The 22,142-nt window shown below is 45.3% G+C and overlaps 1 protein-coding gene across 1 annotated transcript; it reads right to left on the minus strand.

Moving 5' to 3' along the window:
* Positions 1–1,089: 1,089 nt before the first annotated feature.
* LOC138956790 (transcription intermediary factor 1-beta-like) lies at positions 1,090–4,885 on the minus strand (the record flags this gene model as incomplete). Its single annotated transcript, XM_070328058.1, has 4 exons — positions 4,232–4,885; positions 3,564–3,936; positions 2,861–2,935; positions 1,090–1,165 (listed from the first exon to the last, which is right to left on the minus strand). Coding segments are annotated over exons 1-4 (1,178 nt in total), but the record flags the coding sequence as incomplete, so codon positions are not given.
* Between the last annotated feature and the right edge of the window lie 17,257 nt (positions 4,886–22,142).

A 22,142-nucleotide genomic window follows, 5' to 3' on the forward strand; every position in this document is an offset into this window, starting at 1 on the left:
TAGTGTATTAGTGAAGGACAATCGATCCGAAAATGTTCGAATCGAGAGAGGAAAAATGGCGTCAGTCTGGCCGGCCGTACGTGTGCTAAAGGTCCGACCACTAGCAGACCGTTCTGTTCGCGGTCTAGACTCACACACTTTCACAAATATCTTTCGATAGAATTCGTTAATCAACAAGTTATCAGACAGACAGCTGTAGTTATCTACACATGCGCTCAGCTCTTATTGTTAAATTGCATCGGATTAAAGAACTATGGACCAAAAAAGTATCGAATCGAAGAATGTTTTGCTCTGGCCGGTGTAACAGTCGAGCATGCGCATTGAACCTCCACAGTCACGAGGCACATGAAAATTAACGCGTGAAAATGACTAATTCTTAGTTTTGGCACTGGTAAGCTGTCAGGAGGCGAGCCAAAACTGAAAATTAGACATTACCACTTGAAAATTAGTAATTAACACGTGAAAATTAGTAACGTCATAATTGTAATTTTCTCGTGAAAATGAGCAACTTTCACGTGTTAATTACTAATTTTTAGTTTTGGCGCTAGTAGGCCGTCATAGAAAAGGGCAGGCAGAAGACAGGAGGGGCGCTCCGAACATAATATTCACCAACATTATGTCTTCTTTTACCCCCTCCCCCTCCCGCGCTACTTCTCCCTCTGTTTTCGTTTTGTTGCCACTGCTGTTTAGACGACAGAGTCAGGATGTAGGTGAGACAGACAGCTGTCAGACAGCACAGGGACACCAGCACTTACCTCATTGCCTCGCCATGTTACCCAGTCCGGTCCCCGCCTGACCCTGTCCCCCACCTTCAGGACTGCTGCCAGGTCTGCTCTCCTTGGTTTGGCTGTAGCTGTTTGTCCTGTCAAAACACACACACACACACACATACACACACACACACACACACACACACATACACACACACACACACACGAACACACAAACACACACACAAACACACACAATAATATTTACAAAGTAAATAATATGGTAAAACAAACAGAAGAAGTCGACATATATGATAATCCCCGACGAACTAATTGATTCTACCCGTCGTGCGCTGACTGTGTGTACAATGTTCATTACCTGAAGATGGGGTGGTCGTTGTGGCAGTCGCTGATGGTGATGCTGATGCCTGCTGGTGTTGCTTTTTGTATTTTGCCTGTAAGAAACAATCACATCGTAAAACCTTCAATGGACTGTGTAAAGATCATCTTATCTATAAAACTGGTTTTTGTGTGTCTGTTTGTCTGTGTGTCTCCCCGTGTGTCTGTGTGTGGCCCGTTGGTATGACGACGAAAGCTTCGAAACGGGTGCACTGATTTTGACGGGAATCACTGTGTAGGCTTTTTGCAACTCGACTCGTGTCATAGCTACAGGTACTTTTAAAAACCCAAACTTGAAAGTCGTTAAAAACGGCGGGAAGTGGTATATATATGCTGTGAGCCATCGAAGACACTGCCCACTCACTCACTCAATAGAAGAAGCTTCTTTGGTCACGCCCTCATGATTTAGAAGTCTTCACATGAAAGCAGACAGCAGAAATGAACGACATGTAGAATCTATCTCAAAGCACCATGTCAGTAGGCTGCTACATTGTATAGCTAACAAAGTATTATTGAGTAAAACTTCTCTTCATCAGCTGGATCATGCGATCAGACTGTGATGCAAAACAAAGTAAAATTGAGTCATGTTTCCCGTATCTGTGGGGGTTGTTTTAACTTCTGTACTGCGTAACAGCACTGGGAAAAACATGACAATAAAGTTTATTCGTATTCGTATTCATTCGTATTCGTATTCACACACACCACGACCCTCGTCTCAATTCCCCCTCTATGTTAAAACCTTTAGTCAAAACTTGACTAAATGTAAAAAGAACAACGAAATGATCACTTTTTGCCGGACACAAGTGGTGACGGAAGGAGTAGTGGCAGGGTGGAGGGGGGGGGGGGGGGGCGGGGGGCTCGGGAAGAGAAGGGGGATGGGAGAGGAGGTAACTCATGTGAAGCCAACAAGAGGAAGGGGGGCAGGGAACTGCTCACTGCTCTGTGCAACACAAGTGGGGGTGGGGGGAATATGAGGGGACCAGGGGATAGGTAAGTAGAGAAGCGGAGGGAGGGGAAGGGGGGTGTTGTGGGGGCTAGCTGGGGTAGGCTCGAGAACAGAAAGGAGGAAAAGGGCAGGTAGAAGACAGGAGGGGCGTTCCGAACATAATATTCACCAATTCATGTCTTCTTTTACCCCCCTTCACACCCCCCCCCCCCCCCCCCCCCCCCCCCATCGCCTTTTGTTTTCATGTTGTTGCAACTTCTGTTTTGACGACAGATTCAGGATGCAGGTGAGACAGACAGCTGTCAGACAGCACAGGGACACCAACACTTACCTCATTGTATCGAGTTTGCAATACAGACCAGCCTTGTGTCCAGTTCGGTCCCCGCCTGACCCTGCCCCCCACCTTCAGGACTGCTGCCAGGTCTGCTCTCCTTGGTTTGGCTGTAGCTGTTTGTCCTGTCAACACACACACACACACACACACACACACACACACATACACACACACACACAAACACACACACAAACATACACACCAACACCCACACACACACACACACACACACACAAACACACACACACACGAACACACAAACAAACACAATAATATTTATAAAGTAAATAATACAGTAAAGCAAACGAATAAAGTCGACATAAATGAAAATCACCGACGAACCAATCAAAACTGTACCAAAAATCAACCGAAGGAACCTAAGTTTCTTTGCTCTAGAAGTCAAGCAACAAATCTTTCTGACACGATTCATCCAACCCGTCGTGCGCTGACTGTGTGTACAATGTTCATTACCTGAAGATGGGGTGGTCGTTGTGGAAGTCGCTGATGGTGATGCTGATGTCTGCTGATGTAGCTTTTGTATTTTGCCTGGAACAAACAATAACATCGTAGGACCTTCAATGGACTGTGTAAAAATCATCATCATCTATTAAGCTGGTTTGTGTGTGTGTTTGTCTGTCCGTATGTTTGCCTATGTGTCTGCCCGTGTGTCTGTGTGTGGCCCGTTGGTATGACGACGAAAGCTTCGAAACGGGTGCACTGATTTTGACGGGAATCACTGTGTAGGTTTTTTGCCACTCGACTCGTGTCATAGCTAGGTACTTTCGAAAACCCAAACTTGAAAGTCGTTAAAAACGGCGGGAAGTAGTATATATGCTATGAGCCATCGAAGACACTGCCCACTCACTCACTCAATTGAAGAAGCTTCTTTGGTCACGCCCTCATGATTAAGAAGTCTTCACATGAAAGCAGACAGCGGAAATGAACGACACGTAGAAACTATCTCAAAGCGCTATGTCAGCAGGCTGCGATAGGTAACGAAGTATTATTGAGTACAAACTCTCTTCATAAGCTGGATCCTGTGATCAGACTGTGATGTAAAACAAAGTAGAATTGAGTCATGTTTTCCGTATCTGTGGGGGCTGTTTTAACTTCTGTACTGCGTAACAGCACTGACAAGAGAAACAACAGTCGGAGCACAAAGAAAGGACGTTACCTAGTTTAGACAGATCTGATTTCAGACGGGTCAGCAGCTGGCTGTCAAATACGATGTCACCCACATCCTTGACCTTGGCAGTCGTTCCACTCTCTGACTCAAGGTCGTCCAGACGTGACTTCAGCTGATTCAGCATCTGCAGGAGTGCGTCATCAGGGGCTGACGTCACCAGGTGATCGATGTTACTAGAGTTTGACGTCATCGCTGCCCGCGCTTTCTCCATTTCAGCAAGTGACGTCACTGTTGCATCTTCTTCTTTTTGAATGAGGTCATGGACCTGCTGACGTCGCTTCTCACTACACTGCTGAAGGTCATCAAAGACGTCATCCGCCTTTTTGTGCATGCCCTTGAACTTCTCCTTGGCAGCCTTCATCTGGAACAGTATGACGTGTCAAAAATACAGGTGTTACAGTACTATTGAAACAAAATAGGAAATTGATTTAACGTTCTGCACACGCGATTTCATTTTCTCTTTGTTCGTGCATTGCCATTTTAAACAAAAAGGAAAACAATCGACTGACAGCTGATGGGGGTCATGTGAACCGCACAGTAGCTTGGAGACACGTAGACATGTTTACAAGTACTAACACAGACAGCACGGGAGGAAGGGGCGGGAAGGGACAGGTCGTACTGAACAGGACCTACACAATGACGGAGAACACACACACCTGTTTTGCCAGTCCTGCTCCTTTCTCCTTCAGTCTCTGTGACTGTTGTGTCAGCTCTGTCCTCTTCTCTCTCGCCACATCTGTGATGGCCTTCACCTCTGGGCAGCTGCGATGATTGGTTGTAGCACACAGCATGCACATAAGCTCTTGGTGGGCGGAGCAGTAAAGTTCAGCCGGCCTATTGGAGTGGTTGTTACATGTTGCCTGGCGGTTGGCAGCCAATCGCTTTGCAGTTAGTTTATTGAGCCGTTCCAGGGTGTGGTCTTTTGACACAGGAAGTTTCTGGTGGTGGCTGGTGCATGTCTTGCAGAGTTTGATACTGCAATCAAAACAGTATGACGTTGCAGTGACGTTATTTTGGCACACCTCACAAACGTGGGGACCATTAAGAACTTTGTGACTTTCCACCAGAGCCGCGGTGGCGAAGTCAGTAGAGAGCGAGTCAACCATTGTGGCCAGCTGACCTTGACCTTGCTGAGTGGAGGAGAGAATGGGGGCTCTGCAGAGGGGGCAACCCCCCTGTCCCCCTGCCTTCTGTAGCCAAGACAGAACACAGTCACGGCACGCAAGGTGGTTGCAAGGCAGCAGTTTGGGGTTGGTGAAATCGTCATGGCAGACTGGACACTCTATGTCTCCGCTTGTCACACCGGCCATGATAGCTGTTCTCACACTCTCAGGATTCCCAACTCTCCGGCAAACTTGAACTGAAAGCAGACAGTGAAAAGGAACAATAAGCACAGGATAGCATAACGTGGATTTCGTCACGTGTACACTGAAAAATAAGACAAAAGAACATGACAAGATTGACGTTTGGCACCGTTTTTATATTTAGTCAAGTTTTGACTAAATATTTTAACATCGAGGGGGAATCGAAACGAGGGTCGTGGTGTATGTGCGTGCGTGTGTGCGTGCGTGTGTGCGTGCGTGCGTGCGTGTAGAGCGATTCAGACCAAACTACTGGACCGATCTTTATGAAATTGGACATGAGAGTTCCTGGCTATGATATCCCCGAACGTTTTTTTCATTTTTTTGATAAATGTCTTTGATGACGTCATATCCGGATATGACGTCATCAAAGACATATATCAAAACAAGTCGCGTAAGGCGAAAATACAATATTTAGTCAAGTAGCTGTCGAACTCACAGAATGAAACTGAACGCAACGCAACGCAGCAAGACCGTATACTCGTAGCATCGTCACTCCACCGCCCTAATTGACAAGAAGAGCGGGGTATTCGTTGCGCTGAGAAGGATAGCACGCTTTTCTGTACCTCTCTTTGTTTTAACTTTCTGAGCGTGTTTTTAATCCAAACATATCATATCTATATATTTTTGGAATCAGGAACCGACCAGGAATAAGATGAAAGTGTTTTTAAATTGATTTCGAAAAAAAAAATTGGATAATAATTTTTATATATTTAATTTTCAGAGCTTGTTTTTAATCCGAATATAACATATTTATATGTTTTTGGAATCAGCAAATGATGGAGAATAAGATAAACGTAAATTTGGATCGTTTTATAAATTTTTAATTTTTTTTACAATTTTCAGATTTTTAATGACCAAAGTCATTAATTAAGTTTTAAGCCACCAAGCTGAAATGCAATACCGAACCCCGGGCTTCGTCGAAGATTACTTGACCAAAATTTCAACCAATTTGGTTGAAAAATGAGGGCGTGACAGTGCCGCCTCAACTTTCACGAAAAGCCGGATATGACGTCATCAAAGACATTTATCAAAAAAATGAAAAAAACGTTCGGGGATTTCATACCCAGGAACTCTCATGTCAAATTTCATAAAGATCGGTCCAGTAGTTTAGTCTGAATCGCTCTACACACACACACACACACACGCACAGACAGACAGACAGACAGACACACATACACCATACCCTCGTTTCGATTCCCCCTCGATGTTAAAATATTTAGTCAAAACTTGACTAAATATAACAAGTCGCGTAAGGCGAAAATACAATATTTAGTCAAGTAGCTGCCATTTTTCAGCAAGACCGTATACTCGTAGCATCGTCAGTCCACCGCTCATGGCAAAGGCAGTGAAATTGACAAGAAGAGCGGGGTAGTAGTTGCGCTAAGAAGGATAGCACGCTTTTCTGTACCTCTTTTTGTTTTAACTTTCTGAGCGTGTTTTGAATCCAAACATATCATATCTATATGTTTTTGGAATCAGGAACCGACAAGGAATAAGATGAAAGTGTTTTTAAATTGATTTGGACAATTTAATTTTGATAATAATTTTTATATATTTAATTTTCAGAGCTTGTTTTTAATCCGAATATAACATATTTATATGTTTTTGGAATCAGCAAATGATGGAGAATAAGATAAACGTAAATTTGGATCGTTTTATAAATTTTTATTTTTTTTTACAATTTTCAGATTTTTAATGACCAAAGTCATTAATTAATTTTTAAGCCATCACGCTGAAATGCAATACCGAAGTCCGGGCTTCGTCGAAGACTACTTGACCAAAATTTGAACCAATTTGGTTGAAAAATGAGAGCGTGACAGTGCCGCCTCAACTTTCACGAAAAGCCGGATATGACGTCATCAAAGACATTTATCGAAAAAAGGAGAAAAACGTTCGGGGATATCAATCCCAGGAACTCTCATGTAAAATTTCATAAAGATCGGCCCAGTAGTTTGGTCTGAATCGCTCTACACGCACGCACGCACGCACGCACGCACACACACACACACACACACACATACACCACGACCCTCGTTTCGATTCCCCCTCGATGTTAAAATATTTAGTCAAAACTTGACTAAATATAAAAATGAAAAAAACGTTCGGGGATTTCATACCCAGGAACTCTCATGTCAAATTTCATAAAGATCGGTCCAGTAGTTTAGTCTGAATCGCTCTACACACACAAACACACGCACACACGCACACGCACACGCACACGCACACACGCACATACACCACGACCCTCGTTTCGATTCCCCGTCGATGTTAAAATATTTAGTCAAAACTTGACTAAATATAAAAAGAACAAGGAACTTAGTCGATAAATATCGACAGGGGGCCGACAAATGGTTTAAATGGGAAATGTGTGTATATGGGTGTGGGTTTGAAACAAACAAACAAACCAACCCATGTGAACCCCGGGCCGCAGGCCTTCGATGTAGTGATTGAAAAAAAAAGGATGTTCTCAAATGGTTCAATTCTCATTTGGTCTGATTCTCAAATGGTACCGGTATACTCCCCCCCCCCCCCTGGCCGCAGGCCTAGGAGTAAAATTTTTATAGACACTGACCTTCTTCCCAGGGGTCATTGACCCAGTTTTAGCTATGAGAGGTGGTTCGCCCAGAGGCTGTAGAGTATACTGGGGCGGTCTCTTTGATGTCTTGAGAGGAAACTTGGCCAGGGTAGTACATGCACCAGAACTGGTGGACACCAAGGACAAACATGAAATCGAAGCAGTTTGCTTTCAGAGAGAACGGTCGTCAGCAACTCAAACTTCTCTGTTTTCTTTTTTTTTTTAAATCTGACTTTCTGTGTGGCCCCCTGACTCCGCCCCCTCCCTCTGTAAGGACCCTCCTCCACAAGGACCGATTTTTGTCAACATTTTAAAGGTCGCTAGAGAGGGGTTCCACTGTATGACCTAACCGCTACTGGCAGACGGCCTCAATCTTCACGCGCAAAGACGAGATTAATAGGTGCTCGGTTTTGGTATTTTGAATTACATTACATTAAACCTTTGTTGGGTTTCATGGTCATGGCAACAGCCATAATAATATTACATGATGTATAATATCATATTTCAGCATATGTGAATTACATGTCATCATACTAAACTGTCATACATTTTTATTCCTACATTATTCTGATTGATCACAACCAAACCTACTATCATTGGACACATCCAAATGCAAGCGCCTGTTCTTGACAATTTCTCTCTGATCTAAATATAAAATCAGTGCAATTTCCTGGGTCGGGCTTTGCCACAGACACTCACGGTTTGGCCTGTAGGTAAAATGTACAATGTATTTTCTGATTTGTGCACAAAAGCTTTTTTTCTTTTTTCTTTTTTTTAACATAACAATGTTTAATGTCACTGTATGTTTAAAAGACCATGGTCATATTTGTAAAAAAAATGTTAAATTAGAAAATAAATAACATTTTGGTTCATGATTTTTCCTACACCTGTGCTAAAAATAAGAAATAAAAATGTCGGGTATATAAGTCACTCAAATACAGCTAGGTATGAATGGCTCGGTTTGAGTTTGTTGCAGTTGACCCTGCACAATGCGACATATCATGTTTTTGTTGAACAATTTTGACGTCACCCCTCCCATAGGGTGACGTATTTCACAACTTCCTGTGTTACACAAACTCTGTGATGACCAATTTTGACGTCACCCCTCCCATAGGGTGACGGATTTCACAACTTTCTACAGATGAACAATTTTGACGTCACCCCTCCCATAGGGTGACGGATGTCACAACTTCCTGTGTACACAAACTGATGACGTATTTCACAACAAAATGGCGCTGCCCATGGTCAACCTCGAAACTATCCGTATAGAATGGGGGCGTCCTCGCCCCCATAAAAAGCTGGATATAGGAGCAAGTTTAACACACAAAAAAACATTATTCATACTGGCCCGGCCACTATCAAGTCAGTTATACTCACTTTTCTAAATATAACAAGTCGCGTAAGGCGAAAATACAATATTTAGTCAAGTAGCTGTCGAACTCACAGAATGAAACTGAACGCAATGCAACGCAGCAAGACCGTATACTCGTAGTCCACCGCTCACGGCATAGGCAGTGAAATTGACAAGAAGAGCGGGGTAGTAGTTGCGCTAAGAAGGATAGCACGCTTTTCTGTACCTCTCTTTGTTTTAACTTTCTGAGCGTGTTTTTAATCCAAACATATCATATCTATATGTTTTTGGAATCAGGAACCGACAAGGAAAAAGATGAAAGTGTTTTTAAATTGATTTGGACAATTTAATTTTGATAATAATTTTTATATATTTAATTTTCAGAGCTTGTTTTTAATCCAAATATAACATATTTATATGTTTTTGGAATCAGCAAATGATGGAGAATAAGATAAACGTAAATTTGGATCGTTTTATAAATTTTTATTTTTTTTTACAATTTTCCGATTTTTAATGACCAAAGTCATTAATTAATTTTTAAGCCACCAAGCTGAAATGCAATACCGAAGTCCGGGCTTCGTCGAAGATTACTTGACCAAAATTTCAACCAATTTGGTTGAAAAATGAGGGCGTGACAGTGCCGCCTCAACTTTCACGAAAAGCCGGATATGACGTCATTAAAGACATTTATCAAAAAAATCAAAAAAACGTATGGGGATTTCATACCCAGGAACTCTCATGTCAAATTTCATAAAGATCGGTCCAGTAGTTTAGTCTGAATCGCTCTACACACACACACACGCACACACGCACATACACCACGACCCTCGTTTCGATTCCCCCTCGATGTTAAAATATTAAGTCAAAACTTGACTAAATATAAAAAGAGAAAAAGCTGGATATAGGAGCTAGTTTAACACAAAAAAAACATTATTCATACTGGCCCGGCCACTATTTAGTCAGTTATTCTCACTTTTCTAATGTAAGTCTAAATTCTCTGAAATCTATTACATCTTTCACGACTCGGTAAAGGCTGATTTCTCAGGAAAATGGAAATCTTCTTACTTTTCGAAGAATGCGCTGGAACCGAAAGTAGAAAACGACAACAGGAATTAAATATATACATGTAGTCTCTTTCAGAAGGTTATGCAGACGGAAACATAACATGGCGTACTACCCTTCAGCATACTAATGTTGTTGCTTTTTTCAATACACCACTGCAAACCCGTCTTGTGTTTCGTTCCACTGACCTACATTCAAGTAGCTGACACTCTGTTCAGTGCAGTCATATCGAGCGTTCTACCGCTGACAACTGACGGCACACAGTGACACACGCAATACACAGACCAGCGCTGTCGTTTCGATAGTTCGACACACACACACACAAATCATCATCATCATTCACTGAACACTGTCCAGACTGTGGTGGTCAAAAGACAGAAAGGGTTACCTGTCAGGGATGGTTTGATTTGCTCGCTGCTCTCAACACAGCACGTAGTATCGCCAACGTGGAAGTGGGTGGTTGATCCACGGGAGGTAACTCTGTGCAGTCGTGTTGCACTGTGATTATCTGTGGCTGTATTTCCACAGGCGCCAGACACAGCGAGAGTAGCTTCGTTCTGTCCTATGTATATGGACGGTCTGTCTCTGCACAGCGCAGGGTGGGGTGTTGTGTGTGAGAGTGGTGGTGGTAAATGTCACCATTGTATCAAAGTGGGAGGGGTGGGAGCTGAATCTTGCCCTATCTTTCACAAGTGTGTGCGTCTGTGTGTGTGTGTGTGTGTGTATGCGTGTGTGTGAATAGAATAGAATAGAATAGAATAGAATAATGTTTATTGTCATGAACCAGTAAAGTTATTGACACAACAAACAACAAATAATAATAATGCATTATACAATGCTAAAACAATCCGTAACAAATTTGCCAAGACGAACTTGAACTTCGTCTTCTAAAAATAAGTTACTTGGATTTTTGTTAGCATATTTCATATTGATATGTGAAGCATCTTCTTTAAATTCATCCCTTAATTTAACATATTTATTGCATTTATCTAGAAAATGTATTTCATCTTCTATGACATTGCATTCAATACAAAGACGATTTTCTTTAGGGATATTCTGATGTCTTCCACTTTCAATTTTTAGACAATGTGTGCTAGTCCTTAATCTGCTTAACATCTTTCTGTGTTTATTATTCTTAATTTGTATTTGTGTGTGTGTGTGTGTGTGTGTGTGTGGGTGTGTGTGTGTGTGTGTGTATGCGCGCGTGCGTTCCTGCGTGTGTGTGTGTGTGTGTGGTTCCTACCAGTACAAGTGCGATGTGCCAGGCTGGTGTCGGGAAAGAAATGCATTAAAGATGTATTAATAAAACGTTGTTGTTGGGATTTTTTTTTTTTAGTGTTTCAGATTTTGATTTTTGTGTGGCAAATGCTTTCACACACACACACACACACACACACACACACACACACATACACACACATACACACAACACACATACACGCACGTGCAACCACACACACACCCACACACACACACATGCACGCACGCACGGCTGACACGAACACACACACACAGGGCCGGACCCAGGGGGGGGGGGGGTTCCAGGGGTTCCGGAACCCCACCCCTGGAAAAAGCATGTACCTTGCTTTGAGATTTTTTTTTTTTTTTACTAGTTTTAGCACCAAAACAATGCTGCTCTTAACCCTCAAAACAAGGCCCAGGATGCACCAGATTGCACAGATTTTAACCGTTTTTCAAAAATTTTCCGGGGGAGCATGCCCCCGGACCCCCCTAGTTCGCGCGCCTGCTGTGCAGGCGCGCGCTTGTGGCTTCGCCACTTCGCTGATTTGTCCCCCCCCAAAAAAAAGGAGGAACCCCCCCCTTACAACTCATTTGGTCCGGCCCTGCACACACACACACACACACACACACACGACTGCACGCACACGAACACACACTCAGACACGAACACACACACACACACACAAACACAAACACACACACACACACACACACACGAACACACAAACACGAACACGAACAAACGCACGCACACACACGCACTCACGCACACACACACACACACACACACACACACGAACAGACACACGCACGCACACACACACATACACACACTAACACAAAAACACACACACACACACACAAACACACATAAACACACACACACACACACATGCACACACATACATACACACACACACACATCGCACACACCTCCGCGCGTTTACTAGGCGCATATGCTAGCACGCTTAGCACACACCTGCGAACTAATATACACACATCCCAAGATGGCGACCAGACATGAAAACCATGTCAGCTAGGAGCTAAAAATGGGGCGTACACGATACTCAGGTCGAAATAAAACCGGGAAAGAACAAAAATATTATGCTGTGAGTAGAGGTAGAAAAATCGGAATTTTCTCAAATTGGAACGAAGCCTCGAAATCCGTCACTTCATATCCTAAAGCTACCCACAAGAGCTACCTCACGCTTGAGGAAGCACACAACGCTATGGCACAAGCTGGGATTCCTAATCCTAGTTTGTTTGAAAATGTTGAGACCGGAGGAGAAGAGGAAAACAACAACAACAAAAACAGTGAGGAAACCCTAGTAAAAGAATTTGTGGGTTCTGTGCAAAACAACGAAGAAGTTGAGAAAGAAACGGCGAGTTCGTTCGGTAACCAAGGACTCGAGGTCGAAAAAGAACACCCAATCACATCAGAAAAAGACAGATCATTAACTTGCACGGACTGCAAAACGAAGGTAGCGTGGAGAGATACTAAGCTACCGGTTTACCAAATATGTTTATTTGTCCGGAAGCAACGCAAGTTTACTTGTGAAACATGTGCACAAGATGATCTCGACGAGAACATTTTCGAGGACGTTCACGCGCTGATGCCGGAGACGACCTCCGGAGTTCATGACAACGATGGCGAACTCCCAGACGATCGGGAAAGACAGACACTGAGAAACTCAGTGGAGCTGCTGATTGCCGAGACCTCTGACACCAAGGGGATGGTGCAATTGTTGGAGAGCGCGATCACTAACCTGGCAGAACGCCTAGAAAAGAGCGAAATGAAAACCAGGGAAGACATGCACGAGCTACATCGAACCATGACAACCACACGTGAGAAAGAGCGAGAAACGGAGCAAAAGAAGAACGTAATGCAGGCAAGTTTCTCAGAAATTTTGAAAACACCTACGTCTCAGTCTGATAAAAATATTCCAAACACATCCACCAGCAAGGTAAAACAATCTTCTGTTGAAGTTGTTTCCAGAAGAACAAGAGGCGAAGCCTTCAAGGCTCACGTAAGAAATCGACAAACAGTAACACAAACTCAATCACTCAGTCACACATACACACACACAGTACACACACACACACACACACACACACACACACACACACACACACACACACACACACACACACACACACACACACACACACACACACACACACACACACACACAGAGAAAGAGCATAGGTGAAACTGTGCAAGAAAGCGAGACACTAGATCTAGATCTGTCTGTCTGCATGTAGCCTACTTAGGCTGCATGGACACGACTGCCAAATAGTCTCGGCCCGCTCAAAATAACAATCACCGAGACTTTCAGTAATTCCATCGCGTGACGTCTAACCCTCGTACGTCATAATGTGACGTCAATGTAATATGACGTCTTCAAATGTTAAAGTTTCTACCACAGACATACATACATACATACGCACGCACAGACAGACAAAAGTTAGCATCGCATAGGCTACACTTACGTGAGCCAAAAAGAGAAAAAAACGTCAACAAAGAAAATCACGCGAGATTCTGACGTCAAACAAGCCTCGACGCCGAATGAATCTTCTGACGTCAAGGAACTTGAAATGACGTCACGAAGTCGAAAAAAAAAGAAGAAAATAGCAGAAAGGAATTCAAGCTTCCAAAACTCACTCTCTTTACCATTCTCGGTTACTGAAACTGAAACATCATCGTCAGAAGAGGAAGAAAAGGAAGAAGATGAAGGGGACTCTGAACTACCATCCGTGATCATCATTCACGACAGTATCCTGAAAGACATCGACTACGAACGACTGGGAAAGCAACACGGCATGCGTGTGAACGGGAAAAAAGCGGGAAATATCGAAGAAGCGGAGATAGAAATGAAAAACACAAGACAAAAGCCTGAAGCATTCGTTTTCCACACGGGTCTAAACGATATCAGAATAAACTCGGGACAAAAAGCCGCTGCAAAGATGCAAAAACTGATCAAAAATACCAAAGACACTTTCCCCTCCAGCAAAATAGTCATCAGCAAAGTGGCGCCAACAAGCAAAGAAGAACTAAATTCAAAACGTGACGTTCTGAACGCAATCGTCTTCGCGGAATATCAGGAAGACAAAAGTGTCTCGTTTGTGTCCTACGAAGACTTATACGCATTTTCACGAGATGGAGTACACCCAGCCTTGAAAGGAACCGGACACCTCGCGAAGACCTTAGGAAACCATCTCGAAGGCCTTCTATGGAAGACTCAAGGGAAAAAAGGCAAACGAAATGAGAGCTTCAACAATGCATGGAGACATGATCAAAGAAGTCACCCCCAAATGAATGAGCGCTACAACAACACATGGAGACCTGACCAAAGAAGTTACCCCTCAATGAATGAGCGCTACATCAACTGTTACGAATGGGTTTTGTAAATTTACTTATGTACTCACAAATCACTCATACTCTCTATTCCAGGTTCGACCTCACTCATAACAATAATCAAGAAGGGAAAAACAGTTTAACAATTTACTTTCGTCCTTTGCATCCAAATACTACACAATACATCTAATGTCAACACGCAAACTATTCAACTATCAATTCTGGTCACAAAAAATAATTCTCTAACTGGCCTTTACTCGCACACACATGCATACTTCACTTTCTCACGTTACCACATTTGAGTCTTCCATGATGATGACGACGACGACGAATGACACAGGGTAAAGATGAAGACGATGTGCATAATGGCGATAATCAGGTTAACAGGACCAATGGTAGACGACAGAGATGAAAACGGTGACCGTAGACATGCTGGTATGACGCGTGACACCGGATAAACGTAGATGCTATGTTACAGTCATGCTCTCATGCTCTCCGCTGCCGAAGGAGACTATGAGGGCCCCAAAGGGGGGGTATCATCACGATCACGGGAAGGGAAATTTTTGCTTTCACGATCACAGTTACCTTGATTTTTGTTTTCACGATCACGAACACCAGTGGCAAATCACGGTCACGGTAAAAGTTGCATGTACAGAAAGCACGTGTCAAAGTAAACACAACCACACAGTAATTCGCTCCTCTGGATCTATTGTTTATTCAACACAAAGTGACAACTGTTGCACTTTTTTATAATTATTTTTTGAATTCTCTTTCATACACACATAGAAATACATATCATGATTTGTAATCAGTAACAAGAATGTTGTTTTCATTGGTTTTCTCTCTCTCTCTCTCTCTCTCTCTCTCTCTCTCTCTCTCTCTCTCTCTCTCTCTCTCTCTCTCTCTCTCTCTCTCTCTCTCTCTCTCTCTCTCTCTCTCTCTCTCTCTCTCTCTCTCTCTCTCTCTCTCTCTCTCTCTCTCTCTACACTCATACACATTCAACTCCCACACCCTCACTCACACACATAAATATACTTGCACAATTTCACATTTCCAGAGCTAAATCTTGTAAACCCATTTTCTCAAAAACTATTGGGTGGATTGAAATTAAAGTACATGTATGTGTGATGGGTTTTTTATTTTCAACTTTGCCGTACAATTTGAGGTACACCATCGCCTGGTTCCATGGCCTTGAATAAAAAACAGGAATGCTACAGGCCAAAAACGGTTTTACCTGAAACAAGCGCGCAGTACCAGTAGCGAAGCCACAAGCCTGAGCCTGCGAAGCATGCGAGCCAACTAGGGGGGTCCGGGGGCATGCCCCCCCCGGAAATTTTTTCAAAAAACGGTTAAAATCTGTGCAATCTGGTGCATTCTGGGCATCATTTTAGGGGTTGTAATAGTGTTGTGATCTTGTTAAAAATCCCATTTTAGCCTCCCCCCACCACCATTCAACACACCTCCAAACTGGTGAAAACAACACTTCTGTGCGCTGGCTTCATTGAGACCGGCCCCGGTCGCGTTGCGCGATATTCACACGGATGTTTTTGCGGACATTTTTCAACTTGACCGGAAAAAATTTGACTTTACCGGATTTTCAAAACGGCTTTATCGGATTTCCGGCAATTACCGGAAAAGCAGCATGCCTGACAAAATCCCCAACTGTCACGATCGGGTGACATAGACCAAGAAAGTGTCACTCAGTGGAGTGCCTGTTCTTGGTCGAGTATGATAGAAAGCGCCTGTACGTGATATTGGGCTACAGCAGAGGTTGCTGACAGTGCTCAATGAACACGGAGGGTTTGCTGCGCACGAGTTTTACAGTGGAGGTTTCTGCTGTCATAGGGCTGACGGTTTTTCGCTGACAGCGCGCACGGGATTTTCAGGGATTGAGTTTCTCGTGTCTTTTTTCTGCTTGGGGAGGCAGAATTGTGTATAGCTGGACTGGTTTTGTGACAAGGTCAGTCACGTGTTATTGGCTAGGTTGTCTGAGAGAGGCACAAGGACGGCGCACTTGACACCCAGCGGCAGAAGGGGAAGGATCTAATACACAGTTTCTAGAGTATGATGGTTTTTCACCGAGTATTATATTCGGCACTCTAAGGGAACTTCCACCAATTATTTCTTCTCTCTGCCACGTATTTTGCTGAGGACAAGTCGTCAACTTTCCTTCGTCGGCGATGGCTTTCGCATAAGGATTCGACAAGGGGTTCTGGACGTTTTTGGTCACTGTTGACGAACAGAGGCTGTTCCAGGGAGGAAGCGGATTTTGCTTCCATGAGAGTACAATCATAGGCTTTTGAGGTAATAAATCATTATTTAACGCTGTTGATGAGTCTGTGTTGTGGAATGAAATACTCTCTGTTGTTCTTTCCAGGTTAGCGCATAATTTACTCTCTGTGACGCTAAAATACTAATCTGTATATGGTTTTTGCAGATAGGGAGAGAAGGACGGAAAATGACTGTTTTGTTGTTGTAAAAAGTCCGTTTTGTGCAGGCCCACGTGCTCGATGAGATATTTAAAGATGACATGTTTTAAGGTGGTGGGTGAGGGGTAGCTGACATGTTTAGTGCACCGATGCTTTCTGTTTGCAGCCTTCGCTTCGCTTCGTTCGTTACGTTTTCCTGAAACTGCTGCACGGCTGCCTTTGGCGGGACTTTGCTAGCTGCAGACGTTGGAGCTGGGACCTGAGGAAGCTACGCTAACCGGCTAACCAGCAGACCGGCTAACCAGCGAACCGGCTAACCAGCGGACCGGCTAACCAGCGAACCGACTAACCAGCATACCGGCTAAGCAGCAGCAGCAGAGATAAAGCTAAGTGCACCATGTCGTACGCACCCCGTTGACCACCGTTGTCTTTTTCTTATCTGTGATTTCATTGGAGTAGTGACAACGTGGGGTGTGACCCCTGCATGAACTAGAGCTTTTGAACAGAACATTCGCATTTAACTATATTTACACGGGTTCAGCGTGTTACTATAATTTTCTATATACTACTGGCATTTTGTCAGTGAACACTGGTTTTTTTACGTGTTGAGAACGTAAAAGGAACATATTTTGAGTGAAGGCTCGAGGGAGGTGGAGAGTTTATACATAAACAGGCGTCTGAAACTTATACTTTTGTTGACTCTATTTAATTGTATGACTGCGAGAGTGGATCGTGGTGTGGTTAGTTAATTAGTAGTAATTAACCGGTTCATAATCACCTTAAGTGATATATTGAAACGTGACACATGGGGGCCAAGCCGGGATTTACTCAGTTAATTTCCAACTGATAAAGACCCACCAATTAAGGATAACTAAGAGCAGATAATCTCGTCAGTGCTCGACTTATTTTTCTGCTTGGTGCTACCCTTTTTTGTATAGTTTTGATCATATACCACACCTTAAGCGATTCACATCTTGCAGGAAATGTAAATTGTAATTTGTGAGTTATTGTATGCGCTAACTGTGATTACTTCCCTTTCCTTTGTTTGTGAATCTTTGTTGTTGTACGTTCAGAGTTTTCCGTTGCAGAGAGCTGAGCGGGGTTAGCGGATTTGTTATTCGTTTTACTCAGTTTTCTCTACATTGTTGTTTCGCATTTTGTAACAGGTTACATTTCTACCGTCTTGTTTTACTTGGATTTTTCTCCATATTTTGACTTTGTTGGAATTTTGGGGGGGAAGGGTCCGAGGACTTCTGTCCTAACCAAGGCTGTGGGAAACACTCTGTTTCACCGCAAAAAGCAGCTGATAAAGTAGGTCACGGCTGTGGGAAACACTTTGTTTCACCGCAAAAAGCAGCCGATAAAGTAGGCTACGCGATTTGTTCTACACCGTTTGGATTTTTCTTCTGCATTTTCCGGTTGCTGGATTTTTGTATCCACCGCTTTCATCACCGCGTGTTCTAGCTATAGCTGCGTTAGACTTACTTTTGTGATAAAGCTTTGCTAAACTAACCATGGCTACAGGGGGATCTCCTACGAAGAGATTAACTTTTGAGACTCCTGGTAGCGAGGAACAGACAGAGCGTGACGCACGCGTTAGAGCGCGTAGTTTGCTTAAGCGCAAGGAGTTAGAACGTAAGGAAGACATAGAGCGACAGACGAGAAAAGAAGAGCTTGACAGACAAGAACGACAGGCCGAACGTGACAGACAGGACAAGAAAGAGAAAGACGAACGAGACAGACAGGAAAAGAAAGACGAACGTGACAGACAAGAACGGAAAGAGAAAGATGAACGAGACAGACAAGAAAGGGAACGACAGGCCGAACGACAGGCCGAACTTGACAGACAAGAAAGAGAGCGAGACAGACAGGAAAAGAAAGACGAACGTGACAGACTAGACCGGAAGGAACAGGCGGATCGCGATCACCAGCTAGAGCTAGCTAGGCTACAGGCCGAGAAGGGTACGCTTACTCAGGCTAGCGCGCCGACATTTGTTGCCGACCGTACGAGACTGCCGACGTTCGACGATGACAAGGACGAGCTCGACGACTTTTTACGCCGGTTTGAGCGCATTGCATCTGACCAGAAGTGGGAAGAGGCCACGTGGGCTAGCCGCCTTAGCACCTGCTTAAAAGGACGCGCATTGCAGCTCTACAACGCTTTGGATGACGACGAGGCGAGAGACTATCAGGCACTAAAGAAGGCGTTACTCCAGCGCTTCAACCTGACTGCTGAAGCCTACAGACGACGTCTGCGTAACAGCAAGAGACTGAGCGGCGAGCTGAACCATCAGTTTGTGGCACGCCTTGATCTCTACCTGCGGCGCTGGGTGGAGATGGCCGAAAAGGACTGGACCGTCAACGACCTTGCCGACCTCATTGTCATGGAGCAACTGATGTCCAGCCTGCGACCTGAGGTGGTGACCTTTGTGCAGGAACACCAGCCAAAGACTACTCAGGAGGCAGCCGACTGGATCAGAGTACACGAGGACGCCCAGGCGATCTCTGGCAAATCTTCAGGCTCACGGCCGGGAAAATCGGGAAATTCAGGTTCTTCAGGACCCAAGGACGGGAAGGACGATCAGGGACACAAAGGATCAAGTTCCAGAACTGACATCCAGTGTTACTACTGCAACAAGCGGGGCCACGTGAAGAAGGACTGCCACAAGAGACAGGCTGACCAGAAGGGCGTACACTTTGTTGGCAGCGAGGAGTTAAGGGACGTCACGAGCTCATGCACAATTCCACAACTCTGCGTTCCGTGCTCCAGGAAACATTTCCAGCCCCACTGCAACGTCTACGTTAACGGAGTGAAGGGCGAAGGTCTGCGGGACACAGGGGCAGACATGATAGTGGTTCGGGCGAGTCTAGTTCCAGCTATGGCCTACACAGGAGACAGCATCAGGGTGAGAATGGCCGAGGCATCTCACGCTTACGACTTGAACACGGCAGTGATCAAGGTCGTAACACCGTTGTTCACGGGGACCATTGTGGCCGTCGTCATGGACGATCCTCCATGCGACCTGCTCATTGGAAACCGGGTTCAGTTTGTGGACGGCGTCACCAGGGAGGTTCCCGTTTATCGGTCTCCCGACGTCATTTCAGTGCTCACGCGGGCACAGGCGGAGCGAGAGGACAAACCTCTCAAACCCCTACCTGCTGCACGAGCTGCCCTGGGGAACGTGACCCCCGCGCTTCTCGCGAAGGCTCAGGCATCTGATCCGACATTAGCAACTCCTCGGGAGCACGCGAAGTCGGGGAAGGTGAAGCTGAGCGGGAAGCATGGGAGGTCAAGGTTCCTCAGGGACAAGAAGTTGCTCTACCGGGAGTTCAGCAACCAAGAAGGTACATTCAAACAGGTTGTCGTGCCTCGCGAGTTTCGCGAGGGTGTCATGGCAACGGCACACGACTCGATTCTGGGAGGTCATCTTGGCACCAAGAAGACCACGGATCGTGTCTGGCGCCACTTTTACTGGCCAGGCATCTGCACGGATGTCCGACGTTTCTGCGCGTCCTGCGATAAGTGCCAGAAGGTGGTTGCCAAAGGAAGGGTGAGGAAGGTCCCCTTAGAGAAGATGCCGCTCATCGACGAACCCTTTCGTCGGGTGGCAGTGGACATCATCGGGCCCATCTTGCCTGCGTCTGAGGACGGAAACAGATACATTTTGACCATGGTGGACTACGCTACTCGATACCCAGAGGCGATCCCTCTGAAATCGATTGAAGCCACGCGAGTAGCTGAGGCTCTGGTTACTATGTGGTCCCGGCTGGGAATTCCATCAGAGGTACTCACCGACAGAGGCACGCAGTTCACGGGAGGAGTGATGGCGGAGGCAGCACGACTGCTATCACTGGAGCAGCACTTCACCACTCCTTACCATGCTCAGTGCAACGGACTGGTGGAAAGGTTCAATGGCACCTTGAAGACCATGCTGAGGAAACTAGCTCAGGAGAAACCACGCACGTGGGACAGGTACATCCCAGCATTGCTTTTTGCATACCGCGAGGTTCCTCAGGAGAGCTTGGGCTTTTCCCCATTTGAGTTGTTGTACGGCAGACAGGTACGCGGTCCCATGGCTATCCTGCGTCAGGCTTGGACGGACGAAGAAGCTGACGAGGAGGTGCAGACGACAGCGACCTACATCGTAGAACTCAGGAACAGGATTGAAGAGACCTGCAAACTGGCTCAAGAGAACCTGGGCAGAGCAGCACAGCGTTACGCGCGAGGATTCGACCGCAAGGCACGGCCGCGCAGCTTCAAGATTGGAGAACGGGTGTTGCTACTTTTACCTGTCAAACACAACAAGCTACAACTGCAGTGGCAAGGACCTTTTGAGGTGACAGCGAAAGTGGGCCAGAACGACTACAGGATCGTCATGAACGGGAAAGCACGCCTGTACCACGCCAACCTGCTGCGCGCCTACATAGAAAGGACTGCCTACGGGGAAAAGGACAAAGTGACAGAAGCAGTTGCTGTCGTGATGGACGAGACAACGGAAGAACAGGGAGGAGGACGTGTACCAGTTTGTCCGCTGGAGGCTAGTGAGGATCACACGGACGTGCACATCTCACCTGATCTTGGGGACGACCAGCAGGCGGACCTGCAAGAGATCCTGAAGGATGCAGCACGGGTCCTTACAGACATACCACTTCAGACGCATCTAGAGGAGTTTACCTTCGACTTGCTGGAGAAACAGCCAGTGAGGACGAAGCAGTATCCCATGCCTCACGCCCAGAAGGAGGTGGTCAGGAAGGAAATCGCCGACATGACGAAGTTGGGCGTCATCGAGCCAGCGAACTCTCCCTACAGTTCACCAATTGTGCTTGTGAAGAAGAAGGATGGACGCGTCAGGTTCTGTGTCGACTACCGGAAGCTGAACAAGATTACGGCGTTTGACGCGGAACCCATGCCTGATGTGGACTACCTCTTCAGTCACTTGGCCAAGGCCAAGTATTTTTCAAAATTAGACCTCACCAAGGGATACTGGCAAATTCCAGTTGCCGAGGAAGATCGCCCAAAGACTGCATTTACCACTCCGTTCGGCCAGTTCCAGTGGACAGTCATGCCTTTTGGTCTACAGAATGCAGGTGCCGTCTTCACTCGCATGATGAGGAAACTTTTGGAACCATTGAAGCGCGAGGACATCAGCAGTTTCATCGACGATGTGCTGATCGCGACTGAGACATGG

Source organism: Littorina saxatilis, unplaced genomic scaffold (assembly GCF_037325665.1).
Source record: "Littorina saxatilis isolate snail1 unplaced genomic scaffold, US_GU_Lsax_2.0 scaffold_734, whole genome shotgun sequence".
NCBI classification, from domain to species: domain Eukaryota; kingdom Metazoa; phylum Mollusca; class Gastropoda; order Littorinimorpha; family Littorinidae; genus Littorina; species Littorina saxatilis.